The 24,492-nt window shown below is 43.8% G+C and overlaps 1 protein-coding gene across 5 annotated transcripts in view; it reads right to left on the reverse strand.

The window, feature by feature from the left end:
- Positions 1-24,492, reverse strand: part of ANKRD12 (ankyrin repeat domain 12) — a 272,151-nt gene that overhangs the window by 27,960 nt on the left and 219,699 nt on the right. For all 5 annotated transcript variants that reach the window (XM_029591003.1, XM_029591004.1, XM_029591002.1 and 2 more), the window contains 2 exons: positions 13,559-13,657; positions 10,816-10,959 (listed from right to left, as the gene is read on the reverse strand). In XM_029591003.1, the coding sequence (XP_029446863.1) occupies positions 10,816-10,959; positions 13,559-13,657 (243 nt within the window). The remainder of the gene's footprint in view (positions 1-10,815; positions 10,960-13,558; positions 13,658-24,492) is intronic.

Raw genomic sequence — 24,492 nt, forward strand, 5'->3', positions numbered from 1 at the left:
TCAATTCAATTGGGCTACACTGGAACTGTCAAGATGGGGTCCAGACTGCCATGATAAATGCCTGATGGAGGTAGCTCCATTACCCTGTATGCCTACTACCCCAGTGATGCCAGGGTTGCTGCCTCAATATGCATCTTTCCAAGATGTCTTTTCAAAAGAAGTTGCAGATGTACTTCCGCCTCACAGATCTTATGACTGCGCTATTAATCTGAAGCCTAATACGGAGCCACCCAAGGGTAGGGTGTACCCCCTATCCGTGGAAGAAAATAAAGCCATGTCCAAATATATTCAGGAAAATCTCCAAAAAAGGCTTCATAAGACCATCCAAGTCCCCTGCTGGCGCAGGCTTTTTCTTTGTGGGCAAAAACGATGGCACATTACGTCCATGTATAGATTACAGGGGCCTCAACAAAATAACAAAAAAGGATAGTTACCCCCTGCCTCTGATTTCAGAGTTATTCGACAGACTACAAGGAGCTCAAATCTTTTCCAAACTGGATCTGAAAGGAGTCTACAATTTACTTCGCATTTGAGCTGGCGATGAGTGGAAGACAGCCTTCAACACTCGGGATGGTCACTTTGAATATCTAGTGATGCCCTTCGGCCTGTGCAATGCCCCGGCTGTCTTTAAAAATTTAATGAACGACATTTTCCGGGATCTCCTCTATAAGTGTGTTGTTATTTACTTGGACGACATATTGATATTCTCGCAAGACATGACCACTCATCTGGAGGATGTTAAGAGAGTACTACAGAGACTCAGAGAGAACCATCTCTACGCCAAGCTATCTAAATGTGAATTTCACAAGGAGTCAGTGCCTTTCTTAGGCTACTTAGTTTTCAATCAAGGCTTCCAAATGTACCCACAGAAGCTGGAGAGTATCAAGAAATGGGCGCAACCCACCGGGTTAAAAGCTCTCAGACGCTTCTTAGGTTTCACCAATTATTACAGGATCTTCATCAAGAATTACTCTTCATTTACAGTGCCGCTTACAGCTATGACGAAGAAAGGTGCCAATGTTGCTAATTGGTCTCCAGAGGCTATAGCTGCATTCCAGAAACTAAAAGATGCCTTTTCCAGCAAGCCGTGTCTTTGACACCCAGATCCCTCCAGGCCTTTCATCGTGGAGTTAATGCCTCAGATGTTGGCGTAGGGGCCGTATTAAGCCAGGCTGGTGATTCAAAGGTTCCACAACCATGCTCATTCTTCTCCCGTCGCTTCTCTCCTGCAGAGAAAAATTACAGAATAGGAGATAAGGAGCTTCTGGCTATAAAGATGGCATTTGAAGAATGGTGCCCTTGGCTTGAAGGAGCGCAACATCAAGTAACGGTCTTTACCGACCATAAGAATCTGGAGTACCTCTGCTACGCACAGTGCCTGAATCATAGACAAGCGAGATGGTCTCTGTTTTTCAACAGATTCAACTTTGTGCTCAAGTACTGCCCTGGAGATAAGAATATCAGAGCTGATGCTCTATCTCGCTCATTCCTCTCAGAGGACATTCCTGAAGAACCGCAACACATCATTGACCCAGAGAAGGTCATATTGGCAGCTACCCACTCAGTACCTGCAGGGAAGACCATCGTACCCAAGAACCTCAGAAAAAAGTTATTGGCTTGGGCCCACGACTCTAAACTTTCAGGACATCCTGGTCAACGTAGAACCCTGTCTAAGCTTCAAACCTATTATTGGTGGCCCACCATGAAGGAAGACACATTCTCCTATGTCGCTTCCTGCGCAAACTGCCCTAAACAGAAGACACCGTTGGGTCGTCCATGGGGTCTACTCCAACCCTTGCCAGTGCCAGAAGAACCATCTCACCTACAGTCTGAAGCTACCACCTACTTTAAAGATCCACAATGCATTCCACGTCTCACTATTGAAGCCATTGATCCTTTGAGTTCTCCAACAAAATACCTGAAGCTACACCTATAGATGCAGAAGACATCGAATACAAAGTAGACGCAGTTCTCGATGTGAGAAGACGAGGCAGAGTATGGGAATACCTCCTGTCATGGCAAGGATATGGCCCTGAAGAAAACTCTTGGACACCAATGTCTAATATCCTGGATAAAGAGATGCTACAGGACTTCCATCAATTGCATCCGCAAAAACCAAGACCTGGTAGGAAACAGCGTGGACGCCCTTTGAAGGGGGGTACTGTTGCGCCCGTCGGTCCTAGACGGCTTCGCCCCGTTTGCCTCACCATATTCATGGCTCCTCCCGCTTACCTGGGAAAGATGGCTACCGCCGCGTCTACAAGCTGACCTCTCTGGCGTCCCTGGAATAAGTATGGTGCAGCCTCCTGCCATTGCTCCTCCCAGGTACCTACTAGGGTGCGTGCGCGCGCGCGCGCAACCCACGTCTTTGTACCACCCTTGGCGCGAACCTCGAGGGTGTTCCCTCATGCTGATGTCACGCCATCCGGGTATATTACCTTCACTAATTTGCTAGCTCGAGAGTTAGCAAGGACTCGAATCCGTTCATGTCTACGCTACTCTGTCGCTTCCGTGCTGTCGCAGGAAGCTCTCTCTCTGCCCTTTGGGGTAACTGCTAACCTGGGTATCCACTCCTCGGGGGCCCTCTGCTTATTTCAGGTGCCTTACAGGGAACAGGTACTCGCTCCTCGAGGGCCTACTCTCCCTGCCTGTACCTTCTACAAAGCAAAATTGCTTACCTTGTAATAGGTGTTATCCCAGGACAGCAGGATGTAGTCCTCACATATGGGTGACGTCAGTAACGAAGCCCTAGTGCGGGAAAACTTCTGTCAAAGTTTCTAGAAACTTTTGACTAGCCCTGTGAGGCCACTGAGCATGCCCAGCATGCTATGATATTCTCTGCCACAGGTGTCTCACTTCAGTCTCGTAGGTAGCAATAAGCTTTAGCAAAAATAAAATAATAAAAGAAATGTGACCCAACTCCGCGGGGTGGCGGGTGGGTTTCGTGAGGACTACATCCTGCTGTCCTGGGATAACACCTATTACAAGGTAAGCAATTTTGCTTTATCCCAGGACAAGCAGGATGCTAGTCCTCACATATGGGTGATTAGCAAGCTAGAGGCTGAGTCATTTTGTATTGAGGCAATAGTTATGTATTGTAGTTGAAATGAATCAGCCGAAGATCACAGTAGGTTGGTTGTAGAAGGAGTTGGGTTTAAACTGGAAACAAGTTCTTTAAGACAGATTGTCCATAGGTTGAATCTTGTCGTCCTTCTTTGTCCAAACAGTAATGAGCTGCAAAGGTGTGGAGAGAACTCCATGTTGCTGCTTTACAGATGTCCAGAATTGGCACTGAACGATAGTGTGCAACTGAGGTTGACATTGCTCTTACTGAATGAGCCTTTACTCGCCGTTGGAGAGGAAGGCCTGCTTTTTCATAGCAAAACTGTATGCAATCTGCTAGCCAATTGGATAGAGTCTGCCCACTGCTTTACCTGGTTTGTTTGTATCATAAGAAACAAATAGCTGATTGGACTTCCTGTGGACTGCAGTGCGGTTTAGATAGAAGGATAGAGCACGTTTACAGTCTAAGGTATGTAGAGCTGCTTCTCCTGGATGGGAGTGAGGCCTTGGAAAGAATGTGGGTAAAACTATGGATTGGTTCAAGTGGAATTCCGTAACTACCTTAGGAAGGAATTTTGGATGAGTACGGAGAACTGCTTTGTCATGAAGAAGCTTTGTATAAGGTGGATACGTGACTAGCGCTTGCAATTCACTCACTCTTCTAGCGGAAGTAATGGCTATGAGGAAAATGGTTTTCCATGTGAGGAATTTTAGATCACAGGAGTCTATGGGTTCGAAAGGAGAACGCATAAGTCTTGTTAATACCAGATTCAAGTCCCATTCTGTAGCTGGAGGACGAATGGGTGGTTTGAGTTGAGTTAAACCTCTCATAAACCTGCTGACGAGAGGTTGTGTGGAAATTGGTGCATCTCCCATTTTGTTATGGTAAGCGGATATTGCACTTAAATGTACTCTTACGGACAAAGTCTGGAGACCAGAGTCTGAAAGATGGTATAAGTAGTCTAGGAGAGAAGTAGTAGTGCAAGTAAAAGGATCTAGTTTGTTTTGTTTGCACCAGAAGACGAATATCTTCCATTTAGACGCGTAGTTCTTTCTTGTGGAAGGTTTACGTGAAGCTATGAGTACTTGAGATATATGGGTGGAAAGATTGAGTGGTTGTAAGATCAAGCTTTCAACATCCATGCTGTCAGGGAGAGGGATTGAAGGTTGGGATGGCGCAACCGACCCAGATCCTGAGTTATGAGAGTAGGAGCTACTCCCAGATGAATTGGATCCCTGACTGATAGGTCTAGAAGTGTGGGAAACCATACTTGTCGAGGCCAATATGGGGCTATGAGTATCATGGACCCCTTGTCTTGTTGAAGCTTCATTAGAGTTTTGGTTATGAGCGGTATTGGAGGATACTCATATAGGAGTCCTGAGTTCCAAGGTTGAGCAAAGGCGTCCTTGGCTGGTTTGTTGTTCTGTTTGTGCAGGGAGCAGAACTTGTCCACTTTGAGATTCAGATAGGATGCAAAGAGGTCTATTGTTGGTTGACCCCAACGTTGAAATATCCTGGTTGCTACTGCAGGATCCAGGGACTATTCGTGTGGTTGGAATTGACGACTGAGTCGATCCGCCACTACATTGTGTATGCCTGCTAGATAAGTGGCTCGTAGGAACATTGAGTGTTTCAGGGCTCAGTCCCAAATTTGTGCTGCTTCTTGGCACAGGAGGTATGAGCCCATGCCTCCTTGTTTGTTGATGTACCACATGGCTACTGTGTTGTCCGTCTGGATAAGGATAGTCTTGTGTGAAAGGCAGTCCTTGAACGCATGCAGTGCATAACGTATAGCTCGAAGTTCCAGAAAATTGATTTGATATGTTGCTTCGAGTGGTGTCCAAGTACCTTGGGTTTGGAGAGTGTCTATATGAGCTCCCCAGCCCAAGGTGGATGCATCTGTAGTTAATGTTATCTGTGGAACTGATTGTTGGAATGGTAGGCCCTTGCGTAAATTGTCTTTGTTCATCCACCATAGTAGGGATGAACGTAGTTGGTGAGTCACTTGAATTGAAGAATGGAGTGGCTGAATGGCTTGGATCCATTGTGAGCGAAATGTCCATTGTGTTACTCTCATGGCAAGCCTTGCCATTGGAGTGACATGTACTGTGGAGGCTATGTGGCCTAGTAAGGTGAGAAACTGATGAGCTGTTGCTTGTGTCTTTGAGTGGATCGAGTATGCTATCAAGTATAGTGTTTCTGCTCGATCTTCGGGTAGAAAGGCTTTTGCAAGTGTGATGTCCAGATCTGCTCCTATGAATTGGAGCAGAGGAGATGGTGTGAGATGGGATTTTTGATACTTGATGAGAAATCCCGTGGAGTGAAGTAGAGCAATTGTTTGGTTGAGAGAAATTATTGCTCCATGTTGAGTTTGGCTTCTGATGAGCCAGTCGTCTAGATATGGGAAGACATGGACACCTTGCTTGTGTAAGTGTGCTGATATTACTGCTAGACATTTTGTGAATACTCTGGGAGCAGAGGCGAGTCTGAATGGCAGCACTCTGTATTGGAAGTGTTGATGACCCACCGTGAAGCGCAGATATTTTCGGTGAGGAGGAAATATTGGGATGTGATCATAAGCGTCTTGAAGATCCAGAGAACAGAGCCAATCTTGTTTTTGGAGAAGTGGAAGCATGGTGCCTAGAGAGACCATCCTGAACTTTTCTTTTTTGAGAAATTTGTTGAGATTTCTGAAGTCTAAGATGGGACGTAAGCCTCCTGTTTTCTTTGGAATGAGGAAATAACGGGAGTAGAATCCTCTGCCCTTCTGAGGCCTGGGCACAGGTTCTATGGCCCTGGATTTCAGAAGGGTGGATAATTCTATTTGAAGTTGAGAAATGTGATTTTTGTTGGGATGAATTTGACTTGGTAGAAAATCTGCTGGAATTGAAAGGAAGTTGAGTTGATATCCTCGAGATATTATGGACAGAACCCACTGATCCGTTGTTAATGTTATCCAAGTGTTGTAAAATTTGGATAATCTGCCTCCTACAGGGAGTTCTGGTCGAGGATTTTGTGATTGGCTGAGTTCCCTGGAAATACCTTCAAAAGCCCGCCGCAGGACCTGTTTGAGTGGCTGGTTGGGGCCTGGGCGGTCTTTGCTGTCGAGGTTGAGATCTGTGCTGAGGCCTTGTTTGTCGAGGCCTACTCGCAGGAGGATAGAATCGCTTTTGGCGGTAATAGGGTTTCCTTATATCTCTTCGCTGGGTTCTACGAACAGCATGGGAAGTAGATTCATGAGGTAGGGAGGAGAGCTGTCTTAAGGTCTCATTATGTTCTTTCAGTTGGGAGACTGCTTCTTGGACCTTTGTGCCAAATAAATTGTCTCCCGCGCATGGAAGGTCCACCAATTTCTCTTGGACCTCTGGTCTTAGGTCTGATGCCTTAAGCCAGGCCATCGTCTAGCACTTATCCCTGAAGCTGCAATTCTGGATGATGTCTCAAAAGAATCGTATGCAGCTCGTACCTCATGTTTCCCAGCTTCAAAAGCCTTGTGGATGAGGTTTTGTGCTGATTCTCTGTATTCTTGGGGGAGAGATGGGATGAAATCCTCCATCTGCTTCCAAAGGTTTCATTGGTATTGGGTGATATATAACTGATAAGCTGCTATTCTCGAATTCAGCATAGCACCCTGAAAAACCTTACGGCCTAAACTGTCCAGAAACTTATTGTCCTTTCCAGGAGGATTAGAGGAATGTACCCTTGTTCTCTTTGCTTTCTTCTGAGCGGATTCAACCACTACTGAGGTATGTGGTAATTGAGATTTTTGATATCCTGGTGCAGATTGGACTAAGTATGTTGAGTCCATTCTTTTATTGATGGGAGGAATTGTACATGGATGTTCCCACATTCGATGTTGAAGTTAAAGAGAACATCATGTATAGGTATTGCCATGATTTGTTTAGGAGGATCCACAAATTGTAACACCTCAAGTGTCTGATGACGTAGATCCTGTTCAGACTCTAATTTAAAAGGGATAGAGTCAGCCATATCCTGGACAAAGGCAGAAAAAGTAAGGTCCTCTGGTGGGGACTGTTTTCTTGGGTGTGGTGGAGAGGGGTCAGACATAAAAGTTTCAGATGTATCTAAGAACATAAGAACATAAGAAAATGCCACACTGGGTCAGACCAAGGGTCCATCAAGCCCAGCATCCTGTTTCCAACAGTGGCCAATCCAGGCCATAAGAACCTGGCAAGTACCCAAAAACTAAGTCTATTCCATGTAACCATTGCTAATGGCAGTGGCTATTCTCTAAGTGAACTTAATAGCAGGTAATGGACTTCTCCTCCAAGAACTTATCCAATCCTTTTTTAAACACAGCTATACTAACTGCACGAACCACATTCTCTGGCAACAAATTCCAGAGTTTAATTGTGCGTTGAGTAAAAAAGAACTTTCTCCGATTAGTTTTAAATGTGCCCCATGCTAACTTCATGGAGTATCCCCTAGTCTTTCTACTATCTGAAAGAGTAAATAACCGATTCACATCTACCCGTTCTAGACCTCTCATGATTTTAAACACCTCTATCATATCCCCCCTCAGTCGTCTCTTCTCCAAGCTGAAAAGTCCTAACCTCTTTAGTCTTTCCTCATAGGGGAGTTGTTCCATTCCCCTTATCATTTTGGTAGCCCTTCTCTGTACCTTCTCCATCGCAATTATATCTTTTTTGAGATGCGGCGACCAGAATTGTACACAGTATTCAAGGTGCGGTCTCACCATGGAGCGATACAGAGGCATTATGACATTTTCCGTTTTATTCATCATTCCTTTTCTAATAATTCCCAACATTCTGTTTGCTTTTTTGACTGCCGCAGCACACTGAACCGACGATTTCAATGTGTTATCCACTATGACACCTAGATCTCTTTCTTGGGTTGTAGCACCTAATATGGAACCCAACATCGTGTAATTATAGCATGGGTTATTTTTCCCTATATGCATCACCTTGCACTTATCCACATTAAATTTCATCTGCCATTTGGATGCCCAATTTTCTAGTCTCACAAGGTCTTCCTGCAATTTATCACAATCTGCTTGTGATTTAACTACTCTGAACAATTTTGTGTCATCTGCAAATTTGATTATCTCACTCGTCGTATTTCTTTCCAGATCACTCCATGTATCGTAATCTGGAGTGTGAGGTCGTGTTTTCTGAGGAGCAGAAGGAGGAACTGCACCAGATGGTCCTGGAATAGGTTCTGGAGGAGAAGAGTCTTCTTCTACTGGATTCATCGGTAAAGAATCTAGTAGATCCTGATACCTCTTATGGATTGCTGAATATAAGGCTGATTCAGCCGATACTGCATCTCCAGAAGGACCTGGCATCGACAATGCTGCATGTGGCACCGATGACATCGTTGAAGTTGGTTGAGGAATCGATGGCATCGAAGAAATTCCGATACGCATCATCGAGGTTGTAGTCTGAATTGAGGGTACAAAAGAAGCCATACTTGAAAAATTGGGAGGCTTCGATGTAGACATCGATGAGAAAGCTGTTGTTCTACTCTGCATCGATATATCCCTCGGTATCAGAGAGGATCCAGGCTTCAGAAAAGAATCCGTCGAGGTGAAGTGGACGGTGGATGGCATCGGAAAGGAGATCGGCATCGAGACCGTGGGCGGCACCGAGACTGTGACCGGCATCGAGACGGTGGTCGGCCTCAGAACGGTATCTGTCGTTGATACCGTGACCGGCATTGGGACGGTGCCCGGCATCGGGAGTGTTCCCGGCATCGGGACGGTGCCTGGCATCGGGAGATTTCCCGGAATCGATGTCGATGGTATCTCAGTCATCGGCACTAGTTGTGCTGGCATCGGTGACATCTTAGACAGGGCAGATGTCACCGGCATCGGCGGAGTTGCCAGCATCGGTGAATGCACTGGTAAACTGTCTTTTATAGCCTGTAGGACTGCTTCCTTTATGAACGAGGTTAAGTCCTGCGGTATCGGTGCAGACAACGGTGTTGACGGAGACGATGCTGTTTGTGTCGTATCTGTCTTAGCAGGCCTCTCGGGCATCGAAGTGTCGGTACGTTTAGGCTGCTTTTCGATCGGTTCCTCCCGGATAGGTGTCGAAGGTGAGGCCGAGGCATGTCGATGGCGATGTTTGTGTTTAGGCCTTACCTCTACCGCTGAGTGGATCGATGATGTCTATGGCGTCAGCGAGGATTTTCCTTCCGAAGTCTGTAATCGGCGCTTTTTTAACAACACTTTTTGAGGAGCACCTGCCGGTGAAGACTTTTTGGAAGTCGATGGCGAGGGGATTAACTGCAAACTGAAGAGTTGCTGGATCTTCTCTTGGCGTAGTTTTCGTCCCTTTGGCGTCATTTCTTGGCATTTTTCACACGATGAAATATCGTGTTGATCGCCTAAACATCGAACGCACTCTAAGTGCGGATCGGTAACCGACATTGTTCGGTTGCACGTCGGGCATTTTTTAAACCCAGACGCCATGTTGTCATCGACGGCCGTCGATGACTGGAAAAATAGATAGCATATATCTAAAAAAATTTTCCCTAAGTTACTTCACCAGCCGGTGAAGTGATACAAAGTGAGATCCCGTGAGGGAGAATTTATGAAAAATTATTATGTTCTTAAGAAAAACTGAGAGAACTCTCAGGGGGCTCCGGTCCGTGCTGCTAGCCAGCGGCGCGGAAAAACGAAGACTGAAGTGAGACACCTGTGGCAGAGAATATCATAGCATGCTGGGCATGCTCAGTGGCCTCACAGGGCCAGTCAAAAGTTTCTAGAAACTTTGACAGAAGTTTTTCCGCACTAGGGCTCCGTTACTGACGTCACCCATATGTGAGGACTAGCATCCTGCTTGTCCTGGGATAACATACCTGGTTGAATCGCATACCAAGAGCAAACACCTAGTGAGTACTCTAACTCTCAGTCTATCTCATCCACAGTATCTCCTCGCTGGGAGACGTGCTGCGGAACCTCCTGATGTCATCAAGGAGAGAAGGGCTCCCTCTGCTGAGGTCCCTGAGACTGCAACTACAGACTGCCTCACTACTGCCACCTCTGGTGGCACTCTTTAAGCTATCTAATAAAGAACTATCTTGTGTAGTACGAGTCTAGCCCAGTGCTGTGGCTCCTCATGGGGCTCCTCCCCGTGAGCGTGGTCATCTCCACAGCACCCAAGAATCCACCAAAACACACGTAACCACAACACTCACCTAAGCTTAATGTTCCAAACACCAACCCCCTACTTCCATACTCCATTTCATGCTACTCATCTAACCTTTCCACACTTAGAACCTAGGCAGCAGTCCTGTATCTTTCCTACTTTCTCTACATTTCTGGTCCTTTCTGGAGTCTGATATCCTCCTCCTCACACCTCACCTTCGCTACACTCCCTGCCACTGCTACACTCTCTATCCCCCCCTGCATACTTTCATTTATCCATACCCACCTTGGCATGCTACGACCTGTACTTCCTCCTACCTCTACCATACTCACCCCCTTCTTTTCCATCCACATAGATCTCAGCTCAGCTACAACTTTTACTAGCTCTCAGTCCTACACATTCATTTAAACTGCCTTTATCCACACACACTCCCAAGAATCTGGGCTTCTCTACATCCTCTTCTTAGTAACATATTTTACATTTCCCCAAAGGGCAGTACATTTGATTATGTTCTTGAACTTTATGTCAAACAAAAAACAATATTTTACACAACCTTTTTTATCTGAACTGAAACTATGCAAAACTCAAATGTGTCATGCCTACTTTCTACTTGTTTACCTGAGACTCTTGTGGCACATTATATACTTCTGCATCGAGCAATACAGTGCAGGCACTGAATGGTAGGGCCTGATTAGCTAACGTTCTTGCTGCTCGGTAATGGACACGCAGGACTTCTTGTTCATTAGACACAATGAGCTTTTCCTAATTAAACAAAACAATAATAGTTATTCTTTATAAATTACAATTATCTGAATTTACCACAGAACAAAGGGAATATGTGTTAACGTACCAAAACTTTATTTACAGAAAAATTAGAGTATGCACTTTTAGTTTGCTCAAAACATACAAATGCTGATTTACCAAACTTCATGTCATGCTCTCTCACAAGTAGCTTATTTCTGTGCTCTTATTTCCTCCTCAGCATAACAGTTAATTTAGCCTAGTAATATCACTATACCACTAAATTACCTTGTCATTAAATTTGTTTCTTTCTGCTCCTTTGGGCTTTCAGCTTAATCAGAAATGGCCTCTCCTACCGTAGAACTATAGCGCCAAGAACCTTTAATCTCAACTGCCTGGGATTTTTTTTTCCCTTCCCTCCTCCCATCCAACCCAGTCCATGCAATAACAGTCCATGGCAAAGGACTATAGACATTGGCTCCTTCAGAACCTGGCACATGTGCATCCCAAGCCTGTCTACTAGGTATTACCACTGTGTGCTGACAGACTCCTTCCTCCAAGTGGATGTGAACGCTGCTTATGCAGCATCTTTAGTCCTGGCTGTCTTAAGCAGAAGTTGAGGCTCAGGAAACAAACCCATATCTATAGATTTGTAACTCACAGCACTGCCACTGAGCAATTGGGAAAGCCCATCACTAAATCTTAATGTGAAAAGGTTCAGTATATAGTTCCCTGCTCTATATGCACTTCTTATGGATCTGCTTCTCTTTGCAGAAAGTTCAAAGAATAAAATGGGTGAAAAGAGAACCTGTTTAAATTAAGTAAAGTAGTTTCCCCTTATGTTGGGCAAAATGCACTTTATTTTCTTTGACAGCACTATTCACATCTATTGTATACCCGAAAATGGAAATCTCCTGTTTTTGTATTTTGAGTTTCATTAAAAAAGAAAAAGCCCACTTTCCTTTCATGTACAAATATGTCAGCACAAGGGTCTCTGCAAGAGGTACCCATTTGCTGGATGAATTTAAAATATTTTAGTTAGCTTTCCAGAGTTAAAAGTTGCATTTCCTCTATCATCCCAAAACTTGCCGACTTTAGTCCTGTTAAAAATACTGTATATGTAGAAGTCAGTTTGCATGAGTTAGAGGTAATACTGTTTTTGCCAAATCTTAAATCTTTACATTGCCACAGCAAAATAATTTCTGTTTTAACAAATACCATTCTTTGATCATATATTAAGGGGCACTCTTTCACACTGCAGCCATGGCCAATAGTTAAGTCAGAGCCAATTTAATTCTAGCTGAACAATAAATGGCAAATTCAAATCTTTCAACAAGGATTGCCATCTGTACATCATGACACTATTGTTTTCTAAGTAGTTAAGCCAGGAGGTCAGTAATAGACAATTTAGATATATGGTAAGAATATTTACAAACCATGGTATTATTTTTTTCTGATGCTGGGAGTAACGTGCTTAGACTTCAGAGCCAAAAACCTCAGTGATGAATTTCAGAGTAGTTGTTAGGTAATGCTTTTACTTTTAAATTAAAATATAATTGGCATCTGCTACTATTCTAATGAAACCTTACTAAAAAATTAATCAGTTGCCTCTACTGGCCTATAAATGACATCTATTTAGTAAAGTGTGGAAAATGGAGTTGGGGGAGAAAGAGGATGGGGGATCGAGACTGATAGCAGTAACAGTTTACATTTTCTTTTTTTTTTTTTTAAGCACAGTAGCAGCAACGACACCATATTATACTAAACATAAAAGGCACTGGAAAGGCCAGCACAGATGTGGGGGAAGTGTAATTTATAATTTTGTTGGACTTGGACTAAATTCTTATTATTGACTACAATATCCAGATTATTTCAAAAGCAAACAAAGCATTAACGATGTACTATTTCATAATATAACTACACATAAAATATACTTAGAGGCCAATATTCAATCACTATCTGTCTGAACAAGTTAGCTGGACAAACTTATCTGGCTAACTTGCCACGCCGCTGAATGTATTCAGCTATCTTATAATTAGCCGAATAAGTTTACCTGGCTAACTGCAGGATAGTCAAACAGCTGTCCTAGATTTATATGACTAATTAAGCTCAATAAGGCTGAATCTCAGCACTTACTTGGCTAAGTTAGCCAGGTAAGTAGCTCCACCATGGAATGTTTCCACCCCGGCGCTCACTTATCCGGCTAACTGTTTAGCCAGATAAACAGTTGATTAAGTGGCAGTTGCTAAGTACAGCTGAATATTCAGACAGCGCCACTTATCTGGCTAAGCTGAAATATAACCAGTTAAGTGGTGCTGAATATAAACCTTATAGTAACCTACATTTTCTTCATAAAATCTCTAGAAATCAATTCTCCTAGTGATATTACACAATACATGGACAAATCATACAAATGTTAGACCAGCAATTAAATGACCTATACTTGTTAATGTAACTCTGGGAGTAGACAGCATAAATCCTTGATGCTGAAATTTCTGTAAGTAATCTCAGATTACAGGTTACAAGAAATGTTTAATTGAAAAGTAAATAACTACTTATGAGAGACAGTCAATGAAAAGTGCTGTCTGGAAAACCAAGAGAGTGTAAAAATAATTCTTACCCTTTCAATGCTGTGTTGCAAACGTAGTTTCATTCTTACAATCTCTTGCTGTCTAAAAAGTTCTTTTAGTGGCTCAGACAGGGAAGGAGGTGGTGTAATCTGGGAGAGAGTACATAAGTATATTATTTGTCAAACTTGTAAAAACATACAGATATATAAATACATAAAAGTTATCCTGCAAAGTGGACATAAAAGAACAGCATAGCACAGCTAACTGGCTGACAAGAAAATTCCTCTCCTTTACAGAAAACGAAACATCTCTGCCAGTTTATGAAGCACATTATTTGTCCCATCTACTTCGCAAAAAAACCTCACTATATTCATTTTCTATGCTGTATCACAAAGTTTTCCAAGCGGGCAAGTAGTTGAACTGAAATATTTGATTTGGAGGGGAAAGAAGGGAAGAGAGAAATCAATAAAGACACTTAATGTGGTTTAAATGTTATACTAAAATGAAATTCAAAGCTTTATGTTTAAAATATAAATACAATACACAACAGCATGTTCTTCTTACATTGTTTAAATTTAAGAAAAAACTGAAGGCACTAAAAATGGGCATTAAGTTTTAGTACATCCAAAGAAGTGTACAGATATGCTTGAACTAGCCACTTATTTACTTCAGTGGCATTTCTTTCTTCTACTGAAGACATTGCATCACTATCATCAACAGTTCCTATCTGCGGAATCATTGACACTATTTATTCAAAACCAGACTGAGGCAAATCTAAACTATTTGAATGATATTCTCTTTCACTACATAAAGGTTTACTAGTGAGTCTATGAGAAAAGGCAATATTATACTGCAGTTTCTTCACTTATTGCACTTCTGACCAATTCTCCAGAAGCAAGAGATTCTGAGAAACAGAAACTTCGCAATGCGTTCATTTCTTAATATACTCGTTTTTTGTCTTGAATGAGCCAAAAGCTTTCTGGTGGGATGCTTAGGATCTTTTGAGCAATCCTGGACAACAGTCACAAGAACATAAGAAATGCTATGTTGTATCAAATCGAGGTCCATAAAGCCCAGCATCCTGTCTCCAACAGTGGCCAGTCTGAGTTGCAAGTACCTGACAGATACCATAAAGCAGATTTATTTCCTGTTACTCACTCTCAAGGAAAGCAATAGCTTTCTTTAGTTTCCCTGGCTAATAATGTTTAATGGACTTCTCCTTCAGGAACTTGTCCAAACCTCTTTTAAACCCCACTATACTAATCGCCTTTATCACATCCTTGGAAAACATTCCACAACTTGATTGTGCACTGAATGAAAAAGTACTTCTTATGATTTGTTTTAAATATTCTGGCTGTTAGTTTCATGGAATGTTCCTTTGTTTTAGTATTAATTGAAAGGGTAAATTGTCCTTTATTTACTCGTTCCACCTCACTCATGATTTTAAGGTTAAACATTTTTTACTGGCATAATTCAACCAAATGATAAAGGAACCACCACCACAAAGCAATTGATTTTACAATTTTCCCCACACACAATCTCTAGCCAATCAAAATCAAAATCCCAAACAAGAGATCAAGCCAGTACACTTTCACAACTAGATATATGTCCTGTTTTCCCATAAGTCTCAAAATACCCATCTAACCCTCTATGCAAAATCTCTAAGATTTAAACAGGCTCTTCAAATCTTCTGGAAGCTTGTCAATGAATGGTGACCATATCTGTCAGGAAATGGCATAGTCCTTTGATGATCTAAGAAAGGCCATCTGCTGTTCTAAGCTGACTGCGTCTACCATACGATTATATCACTCAGTAAAGGAAAGTGGTGTATCCATTAACCAGTTATGCAGATACATTTCTTGGCCAACAAAAAGGCCTTGGCAGTAAGCAACTTATATCGACCCAAAAATACATGCTGATCTACAAAATTCAATATACAGAAAGCGGGAGAGAAGCTTACAATTTTACCAGTATACTTGGACAGATAGTGTTCAATACTGTTCCAAAAACTCTATATGGGAGCATTCCCATAAGCAATGAAATAGGGTATCTAGCATTAAACATTAACAGCCAAACTTTAAATTGACCACATGCGTAATAGACGGGGGTTATGTGTGTGGCTGGGCCTTGTGCATGCTGTGCGCATTTTCAAAGGGGCCCAGCCACACGCGTAAACCCTGTTACGTGCAGAAGTGCCAGGCCCAGAGAAAGGGGTGGTCTGGGGGGGGCGGGGAATGGGTGGGGCTGGAGGTGGCCGGTACAGCAGCCATTTGCCGCTGTGCCAGGAAAGCTTGTGCCAGCAGACTGCCGGGCACATGCAACTTGCTACTGCTCCTGAAGGGAGCAAAAGGTAAAATAAAAAATTGGAGGTTAGCTAGGATAGGGGGCGGGGATGAGAGGAGAAGAGGAAGGGTGGTCAGTTAGGTAGGTTGTAAAGTTCCTTCCAAGTCTGCTCCTTAACTGGCATGGACTGGGAGGGAACTGGGAGAGGCCCAATTTCGTCGCCACGTGTACTTTTATAAAATTAGGCCCCCTTGCAAATGCCGCCCACACATGCACGCATGGATTATAAAATCCGGCGCGCACGGCCCATGGATTTTATAACATGCGCAAGCTGGCACTCATATGTTATAAAATTGGTGCGTTCATGTGTGCGCGCCAGGAAGCATGCACCGTTTAAAATCTACCCCTTTAGCATACATCAGAATCAATAAGTTTCATTTGCTTAGTCCTGATAGGTGCAACTATAAGCCTATGAAGAATGCGATACTATAGGTTAGAAGCCAGTCACTTGAATCAAGGATGTGCATATTTGAACATGAGCCTGCAGCCATGCATGCAGCTTCGAGGTCTCACTGACTTTTCTGAAGTCTGTGCAGAAACAGATGCTGCTTGCTGGTTTAGGGACCAGCAACTATTGGACTCTTATTATGCAGAATTGGAGCATCTCTTCCATCTCAACCTCTACCATATGATATTTGGCTTTTGGAATCCAGTATGGCCACTGTCAAACTACTATTCCCAAAGGTGTAATAATATGTCAAGCGAGGTGAGTTTGCCCTGGAACATTGGAAAATATATCTTTATTCTAGCTTACCAACTGGTCTCAACCTGCTTTTTGTGGGATGGAGAATTGATCCTGAAAAGGGACTTTTAGAGGTCCAGGGTTTGCCAAGATGTCTGGGCCAAAGTCCTCTCCCTGGATAAGGCCACAAGTTGGTGCAACCCACATCTTTAGGAGGTTCAAATGGAAGATCTGGACCTTCTTCCTTTTGTGTGATTGGGCCATTATATAGCCCATGGAACCTGCCTTCTCTGTTATCTCATAAGGGCCTTGTCACCAAGACAGTTTATTTTCTGAAGATGGTAACAATATGAGGACACGATCTCCGGGTTGAAAGACCCGTTGAATAGTGGACCAAATATACTCAGAGGTTTAAATAGCTTTGGCCTTCTCCAGACATAAGCGTGCAGCTTTTCCCACCTTTCTTAATTGTTCCTGCATCTGGATTATGTTGTTGACCTGGTTCTCCTCCCAAGTCTCCTGGATTACATTTAGGATCCCCCTTGGTCTTCTCCCATAAAGTAATTCAAACGGAGAAAAAACTGTTGAGCTTTGGGGAAATTCTTGGATTGCACTGGACTCTGGCCAGCTGAGTCGTTCTTTCAAACTTCCTCAAGAAAGAGACTGGGTCTTCTCCTGAAGTCATTTTCAATATTACATGAAACAAGAGAAGACAGCTGGGCTGTAGCACTTTGCTCAGCTTGTGCTACATGAGTCAGTGACTGTTGTTAAGAACATAAGAAGTTTCCATACTTGGTGAGACCGAGGATCCATTAAGTAATAAGCAGTGGCTATTCCCTAAGTCAATTTGATTAGTTTATAGACGTCTCCAGGAACTGGTCTAAAACCTTTTTTTTTAAACCCAGTTATACTAACTGCCTTAACATCCTCCTCCAGCAATGAATTCCAGAGCTTAATTGTGCAGTGAGTGAAAAAGAACTTTCTCTGGTTTGTTTTAAATGTGCTACTTGCTAACTTCATGGTGTTTCCCCTATACCTTGTATTATCTGAAAGAGTAAATAAAGCAGAATTGCTTACCTGTAACAGATGTTCTCTTAGGACAGCAAGATGTTAGTTCTCACAGATGGGTGACATCATCAGATGGAGCTTTTTGTCAAAGTTTCTAGAACTTTGACTGACACACTGAACATGCCCGGCATGCCACTATCTGCGCATCCACGTGGGGTCCCTCTTAGTCTTGAAACATAGAATTCACAAGCAAAAAATAAATAAATAATAAAACGTAGGCGAACCCAACTCTGCAGGGTGGCAGGTGGGTTTCCTGAGGACTAACATCCTGCTGTTCTAGGAGAACACCTGTTACAGGTAAGTAACTCTGCTTTCTCCTAGGACAAGCAGGATGGTAGTCCTCATAGATGGGTGAATACCAAGCTACAGGCTGCTCCCAGCAACAACCATGACCAGACACCAAGCCGGGTGCCAATAAGCACAAAACTAACTGCGGTGTTGTTGGTAATATAGGGAGACAACCTGAGCCCGAACCATGGGTCCTAGATAGAGAGAGCTGGGTTTAAGCATGGAAGAGGTTGCAAAGGACAGATTGGCCGAAGCTACTGTCATGTTGACTATCCATGTCCAAGCAGTAGTGGGCAGTGAACGTGTGTAGGGAACTCCACATTGCAGCCTTGCAGATTTCGGCAATGAGAATTGCCCGCAAATGGGCAACTGATGTCACCATGGCTCTCACAGAGTGAGCATTCATGCATCCTCCAAGCTGAAGGCCCGCCTGCGCATAGCAGGAGATACAATCCACTAACCAGTTGGACAGAGTTTGCTTGCCCACCACATTGCTCAGCCTGTTCCTTTCAAAGGATATAAATAATTTTGAGGACTGCCTGTTGCCTGTGCGTTTGAGATACAAAGCTAGTGCCCTCTTGCAGTCCAAACTTTGCAGAGCCCGTTCGCCCTGGAGAAAATGAGGTCTCAGAAAAAAGGTAGGCAGAATGATGGACTGATTAAGATGAAAATCAGTCACCACCTTAGGCAGGAACTTAGGGTGCGTATGCAGGACCACCTTATGAAGGAAATTCGTGTAGGGTGGATACGTAACCAATGCCTGAAGCTCACTAACCCTCCACGCTGAAGTGACTGCCACCAGGAACAACGTTCCAAGTGAGGAACTTAAGATCGCAGGAGCGCAAAGGCTCAAAAGGGTCATGCATGAGCCGCACCAAAACTATGTTGAGGTCCAAGGAAACAAAAGGAGGCCGTAGGGGAGGCTTCAGCTGAAGCAAGCCCTACAGAAACCGCCCCACAATGGTTTGCGCAGAGATGGGCGTACCACCCACACCCTGTTGGTAAGTGCTGACGGCACTCAGGTGTACTCTGACCAAGTTGGTCTTCAACTCAGCCTCTGAGAGGTGCCACAGATAGTCAAGCAACTTCAGAGTGGGGCAGGCGAAGGGATCCAAGCCATGACCCTCGCACCAGACAGAGAGCCTCCTCCACTTCAGCTGATAAGACTTCTTGGTGGAAGGCTTTCTGGAAGCTACCAACACCTGAGGCACGATGTCAGAGAGGTCAGGGGCTGCAGGACTAGGTGTTCAATATCCAGACCATCAAAGCTAATGTTCGGAGGTTTGGATGGCACAGTCTGCCCCCGATCCTGTATGTTAGGATTGGGAGAGGTCCCCAGAGGAATGGGTTCTCTGACTGATAGGTCCTGAAGGAGCGGAAACCAGACCTATCTGGGCCAATAAGGGGCCACAAGAATCATGGTCCCCTGGTCCTGCTGGAGCTTTAAGAATCTTCATGACGAGCGGAAGAGGAGGATATGCATACCGGAGACCTGTGTCACAATGTCAGGCAAAGATGTCCGAGTCTGGGAGTCTGTCCATCCTGAACAGGGAGCAGAATTTGCTCACCTTGCAGTTGTAGGGGGAGGCAAAGAGATCCACATCTAGAGTTCCTCACTGGTGGAAGATCGGGGTCGCCACTGCTGGATCCAGTGACCACTCGGTGGCCGGAACACACGACTCAGACAGTCCTCCACCATGTTTTCTGTTCTGGCTAGGTACATTGCTCTCAGGAGCATGTGCTGCGATAGAGCCCAGGACCAAATCTGTACTGCCTCGTGACAGAGGAGGAATAACTCTGTGCCTCCCTGCTTGTTGATGTACCACATTGCTTCCTGATTGTCTGTCAGGATCAGGACTGCCTTGTGGGACAAACGGTCTCGAAACATAATTGCAAGAAGCTCCAGGCAGTCGATCTGACAGATTCCTGAACCATCCACCGACCTTGCTTATGGAGGTCATCCATATGCACCCCCCGACCCAGGGGGGAGGCATTGGTGGTAAGCACCACCTGAGGTGGGGAAACCTGAAAAGGGACTACCTGCTCCAGGTTGGATAGATCCTCCCACCAGGACTGGGAGACCTGGAGAAGCGGCGTGACAGACACACCCCCAAGATCCAGGAATGTATGCTGCCACTGTGCCCGCAAGGTCCACTGAGCCCTGCGCATGCACAGGCAGGCCAAGGGGGTGACATGGATAGACGCAGCCATGTGACCCAAAAGACAAAGCTGCAGACTAGCAGAAACCTGTTGAAGGTTGTGGATTAAGCTCGCCAGTGCCGACAGGGCAAGTGCCCGATTGCGGGGCAGAAATGCTTTGGCTTGAACAGTGTCCAGCCTGGCCCAATGAAGCCCTGGTGTGGCAATGGGCTGAGGTGGGACCTGAGGTAATTGATGTCAAACCCCAGAGATTGCAGCACCTGGATGGTCAGACGCAAGGAGTGACGCGCCCTCTGCTGAGTGGTGCTTTTGACCAGCCAGTCGTCCAGGTAGGGGAACACATGCACCCCCTGACGCCAGAGGTGTGTCCCCACCACCGCCAGACACTTGGTGAAGACCCTGTGGGCTGACGCAAGGCCGAATGACAACACCTGATACTGGAAGTGATCCTTTCCCACCACAAAGCAAAGATACTTCCAGTGACCAGGAAGGTTGCAATGTGGGCGCAGGCATCTTTCATGTCAAGGGATAAGATCCAGTCTCCTTTTCTTAGGTGCAGGAGTAATGTGCCCAAAAAGACTATCTAGAACCTTTCTCTGAAGGAATTTGTTCAAGGCTCCCAGGTAGAGAATAGGGCATAGGCCCCCAGTTCTCTTTGGTATCAGGAAATACAGAGAGTAGGACCTTCTGCCCCACTGCTGGAGGGGGATGGGTTCCACCACTCTGGCCATTAGAAGGGAGGAGAGCTCTGTCAGAAGTATTTCCTGAGGAGCTGATGAAGCCCATGATGGACAAGGGGGAGAGTCTGCAGGGACATTCCTGAAGTTCAGCCAGTACCCTCGGCGAACGATTGTGAGAATCCACTGGTCCGACGTAACAAGGGGCCAGTGGTACACAAAATGATACAACCTGCCTCCAACCTGTAATCTGACTCATGCTCCCTCGCTCCCAGTCAAAACCCCGTAGCTGGGCTCTGCTGGGGGGCTGGCTGAGGCCTTGGGGTCCGCTGCTGACAGGAACGACTTCTGAACCAGTGTGGGATGTGCGGGCCTGCGAGGCAGGAGGATAGTATTTCCTCTTGCGAGAGAAGGATGTTCTTGAGCTTTGCCTTGAGGACCTTCTGACAGAGGATGGTGGCTCGGAAGCACTAGCTGACAGGTGTTGAAGGGTCTCATGGTGGTCCTTCAATTGAGCCACCGCATTCCTGACTTTATCTCTGAAGAGATTTTCACCTCTACAGAGTAGATCTGCCAGCTTTTCCTGGACCTCCAGCCAAAGGTATGAGGCGTGGTGCCAGGCCATCCTGCGGGTGCCGATACCCACTGCAGCCACTATCGCAGCTGTTTCTAAAACATCATACGTGAATCTCACCTCATGTTTTCCTGCCTCCAGACCCTGCTGTACTACTGCTGAGAATGCATCTTGTTGCTGTTGAGGCAAGCATTCTAACAGCTCCTGGACCTGCTTCCACAGGTTCCGGCTGGGTCACATATAGTTGGGTAGGAGTGATACAGGGGATGAGCATAGTGCCCTGATACACCTTCCTACCCAGGGAATCCAATGCCTTGTGCTCTCTCCCTGGAGGGGCAGAGGCGTGGGTGTGAGAGCGCTTGGCCTTTTTAAGGGCAGACTCCACCACAACTGATTAGTGTGGGAGATGGCGCCTCTCAAAATCCAATGCTTGTTGGATCAGGTGGCATCGGCGGCTCTGTTCTCTAGCACATCGGTGAAACAGGACGTAAGAACGTCCGTGGAGGATTTATTTATTTATTTAAAATTTTTTCTATACCGTCGTTTAGTAATATACCAACACAACGGTTTACATTTCGGCACGAAATAGGTTGGTTAGGTTTCTAGGTTATCCATGGTGTGCCAGTATTTTACGGTTACATAGTTCAGTAATATACTCTAAATGAGAGATGGGTTGGGGTTACCATTTATATGATTTTGGGATAATCATATATGTGTATACTGTTTCAATTTAATATTTAATAATGGGTAACAAATAATAAAATTGTCAAATTTTCCGTTTGTTGGTGGCTCAGCTGTATGTATTGTTAGTCATCGCTCTCATTGTGAAATGCTTTTTTGAAAAGCCAAGTTTTTGTAGTTTTTGAATCAGAGAGCCCTTTAAATTATTAGGAGTGTTAGTTTTCAATTACGTCAGTGGAGGAGGACGCAAGAACGTTCGCGGTTAGATGGGGGTTTTTGATTGGTCATGGCCGGAATTAAAATGGGTGTTTGAGAGCCCTTTAAATTGCTACGCTTTTAGAAAACAGCTGTGCGAGAACGTTGAGTGCTCGGAAAAGTTGAGTTTTGAGCGTCATTGATGGTGAGTTATTTCGGGTGATTTTCCCTTCTCAAAACATTTTGTAGCTATTTTTGAGATATGATGGTTGTGGTTTTTTTTTTTTTATTGTGGCTACATTTCTTTGATTTTTAGTAAGGAAGCCAACAGTTAAGGTATTTTGAAGATGTGGACTCTCTGGAAAATGGGAGTGTCGTTGTGAGCGCTTTGATGGTGAGTTTTTTGTATAAGGAAGTTTTTTTGAAGAGTTTTTTGTAAAAATTGGTGTGATCTATTTTTGAAAAGCTATGGGTATTTTTAAGGGGTCTGTGGGTTTTAGATGGTTTTTCTGTGTTTTTTTCAGATTATAAAAGAGATAAAGGTGAAACTGTGGAGACAATATATTTGGTTTGTCTGTATGCGGTAAGAGTAAGATACTGTGAAAATTGAGGTTAGTAAATTGGTGCCGATTGAATATTGAGTGCACCTTTGTAATTAAAAGAAATTTTGTCTTTCAAGAATTTGTGAAAATTATGATAAATTGTTATTGGAATATATTTTGTAGTGTGGATACATTTGGGTGATTTCGTGGAGGAAAATTTTGAAGATCTGTGTATTATGCTCCCCTGAAGAAGCCGATTGCACGGCGAAACATGTTGGGAGTATGAATTTGTGAAATTGAACTATGGAAGAAATACAATGTTGTAAAGAAGGAGTGGAACAACTGTATTATATAGATTTTCTAAAAGAACATTTTTTTTAATAGTATGATTGAGTGTATGAATGTGTTTTTATGGTGAACATTTGTTATTTACTCTATGTATCCAACGATGAATAGAAATTAAATGTTTTTTGAAGATTTTTGATAGAATGTTTTGTATACAACAATAAAAAATTTTTTTCAAATGAACTTATATGTCACTATATATGATATGTTGTGCTAGAGTGTGTGATATACCTTTTATATAATTGCCATTTTTGTAATCAGTGGTGGCACAGCAGCCGCCGATGCCACATTGGTTCTGGGGCCATGCATAGACGGTGACCGGTGATGGTGTTTGCGGTGGTGCTCGGCCCAGTCTTTCCCCGGCACCAAGGAAGCTGAAGATCCTGACGTCTTGGAAAACAAATGATTGATCAAGAATTCTGAGTTAATTCTGAGTTCTAACAATATTCAAATAAATACGTCTGTCATTGAAGCTCTAATGCCTTCAAATTTATACCACCTGTAGAGAGTATGACCTTTTTTAATGTAATATTTATTACACAAACAACCAAATACAGAAAATAGCTTTGATAACAAATTAATTATAATAATAATATAATCCAGATCAGTACAACATTTTCAAGTCCCCCAATCCTTTTGTTGTCATATATAAGTTTCCAAAACATCCGTCAAACCTCAAGGTGTTCTAACTTCACTTTAGATATACCTACTCTGCTCTGTGTACCCATCAAACTTTACCTATAAGCCAATTTTTGTATGGTTCCCAAAGAGACAAATATTTTAAGTGTATTATGTCTCAACACTGTTAACTGGGACACATAAAATACATTCCCCAATTGTTTTTCCAGAGAATGGAGTGTGGGAATGCTCACTTTTCTCCCATATGCTTCTATCTCACATCTGGCTGCTTAAAAGACTCACACCACCAATTTCATTTCTTAACGGGCACATTGACTGAAAAAATGGAGAGTAGAAATACTTTAGGATCATGCAGTAAAGTAAATCCCACAAAAATCGATAGTATAGTGCTATGAAAGTTCATGGAACCTTTTCTTAGATAACTCAATAACTGAAACTTGAAAAAAAAGATTAAATCAACATATCCTTCATTTATTAACAGTTGTATGTAGAAATATGTCTCGGTCCCCCGACACGGACTGTGTTTTGCCACATGGGCTGCGTTGGGAGGGACGGAAGCCCAAAAATTAAACTATGGAAAGAAAAGAGTCAAAACATTGCTATAGTAAGGAAACACAAAAACAAGGACACCAACAACACAAAAAACATTCATAATACATATAAATGTGACATAAAAAATGGGATAACTAACAATTATAAATAAATAATAGTAAAAATTATAATTGAAAGGGGGGGAAGGGGAAGAGGATGTTCATCACATCCAGACCACAGGTCTCACTGGTACCGTGTC

Source organism: Rhinatrema bivittatum, chromosome 2 (genome assembly GCF_901001135.1).
Source record: "Rhinatrema bivittatum chromosome 2, aRhiBiv1.1, whole genome shotgun sequence".
NCBI classification, from domain to species: domain Eukaryota; kingdom Metazoa; phylum Chordata; class Amphibia; order Gymnophiona; family Rhinatrematidae; genus Rhinatrema; species Rhinatrema bivittatum.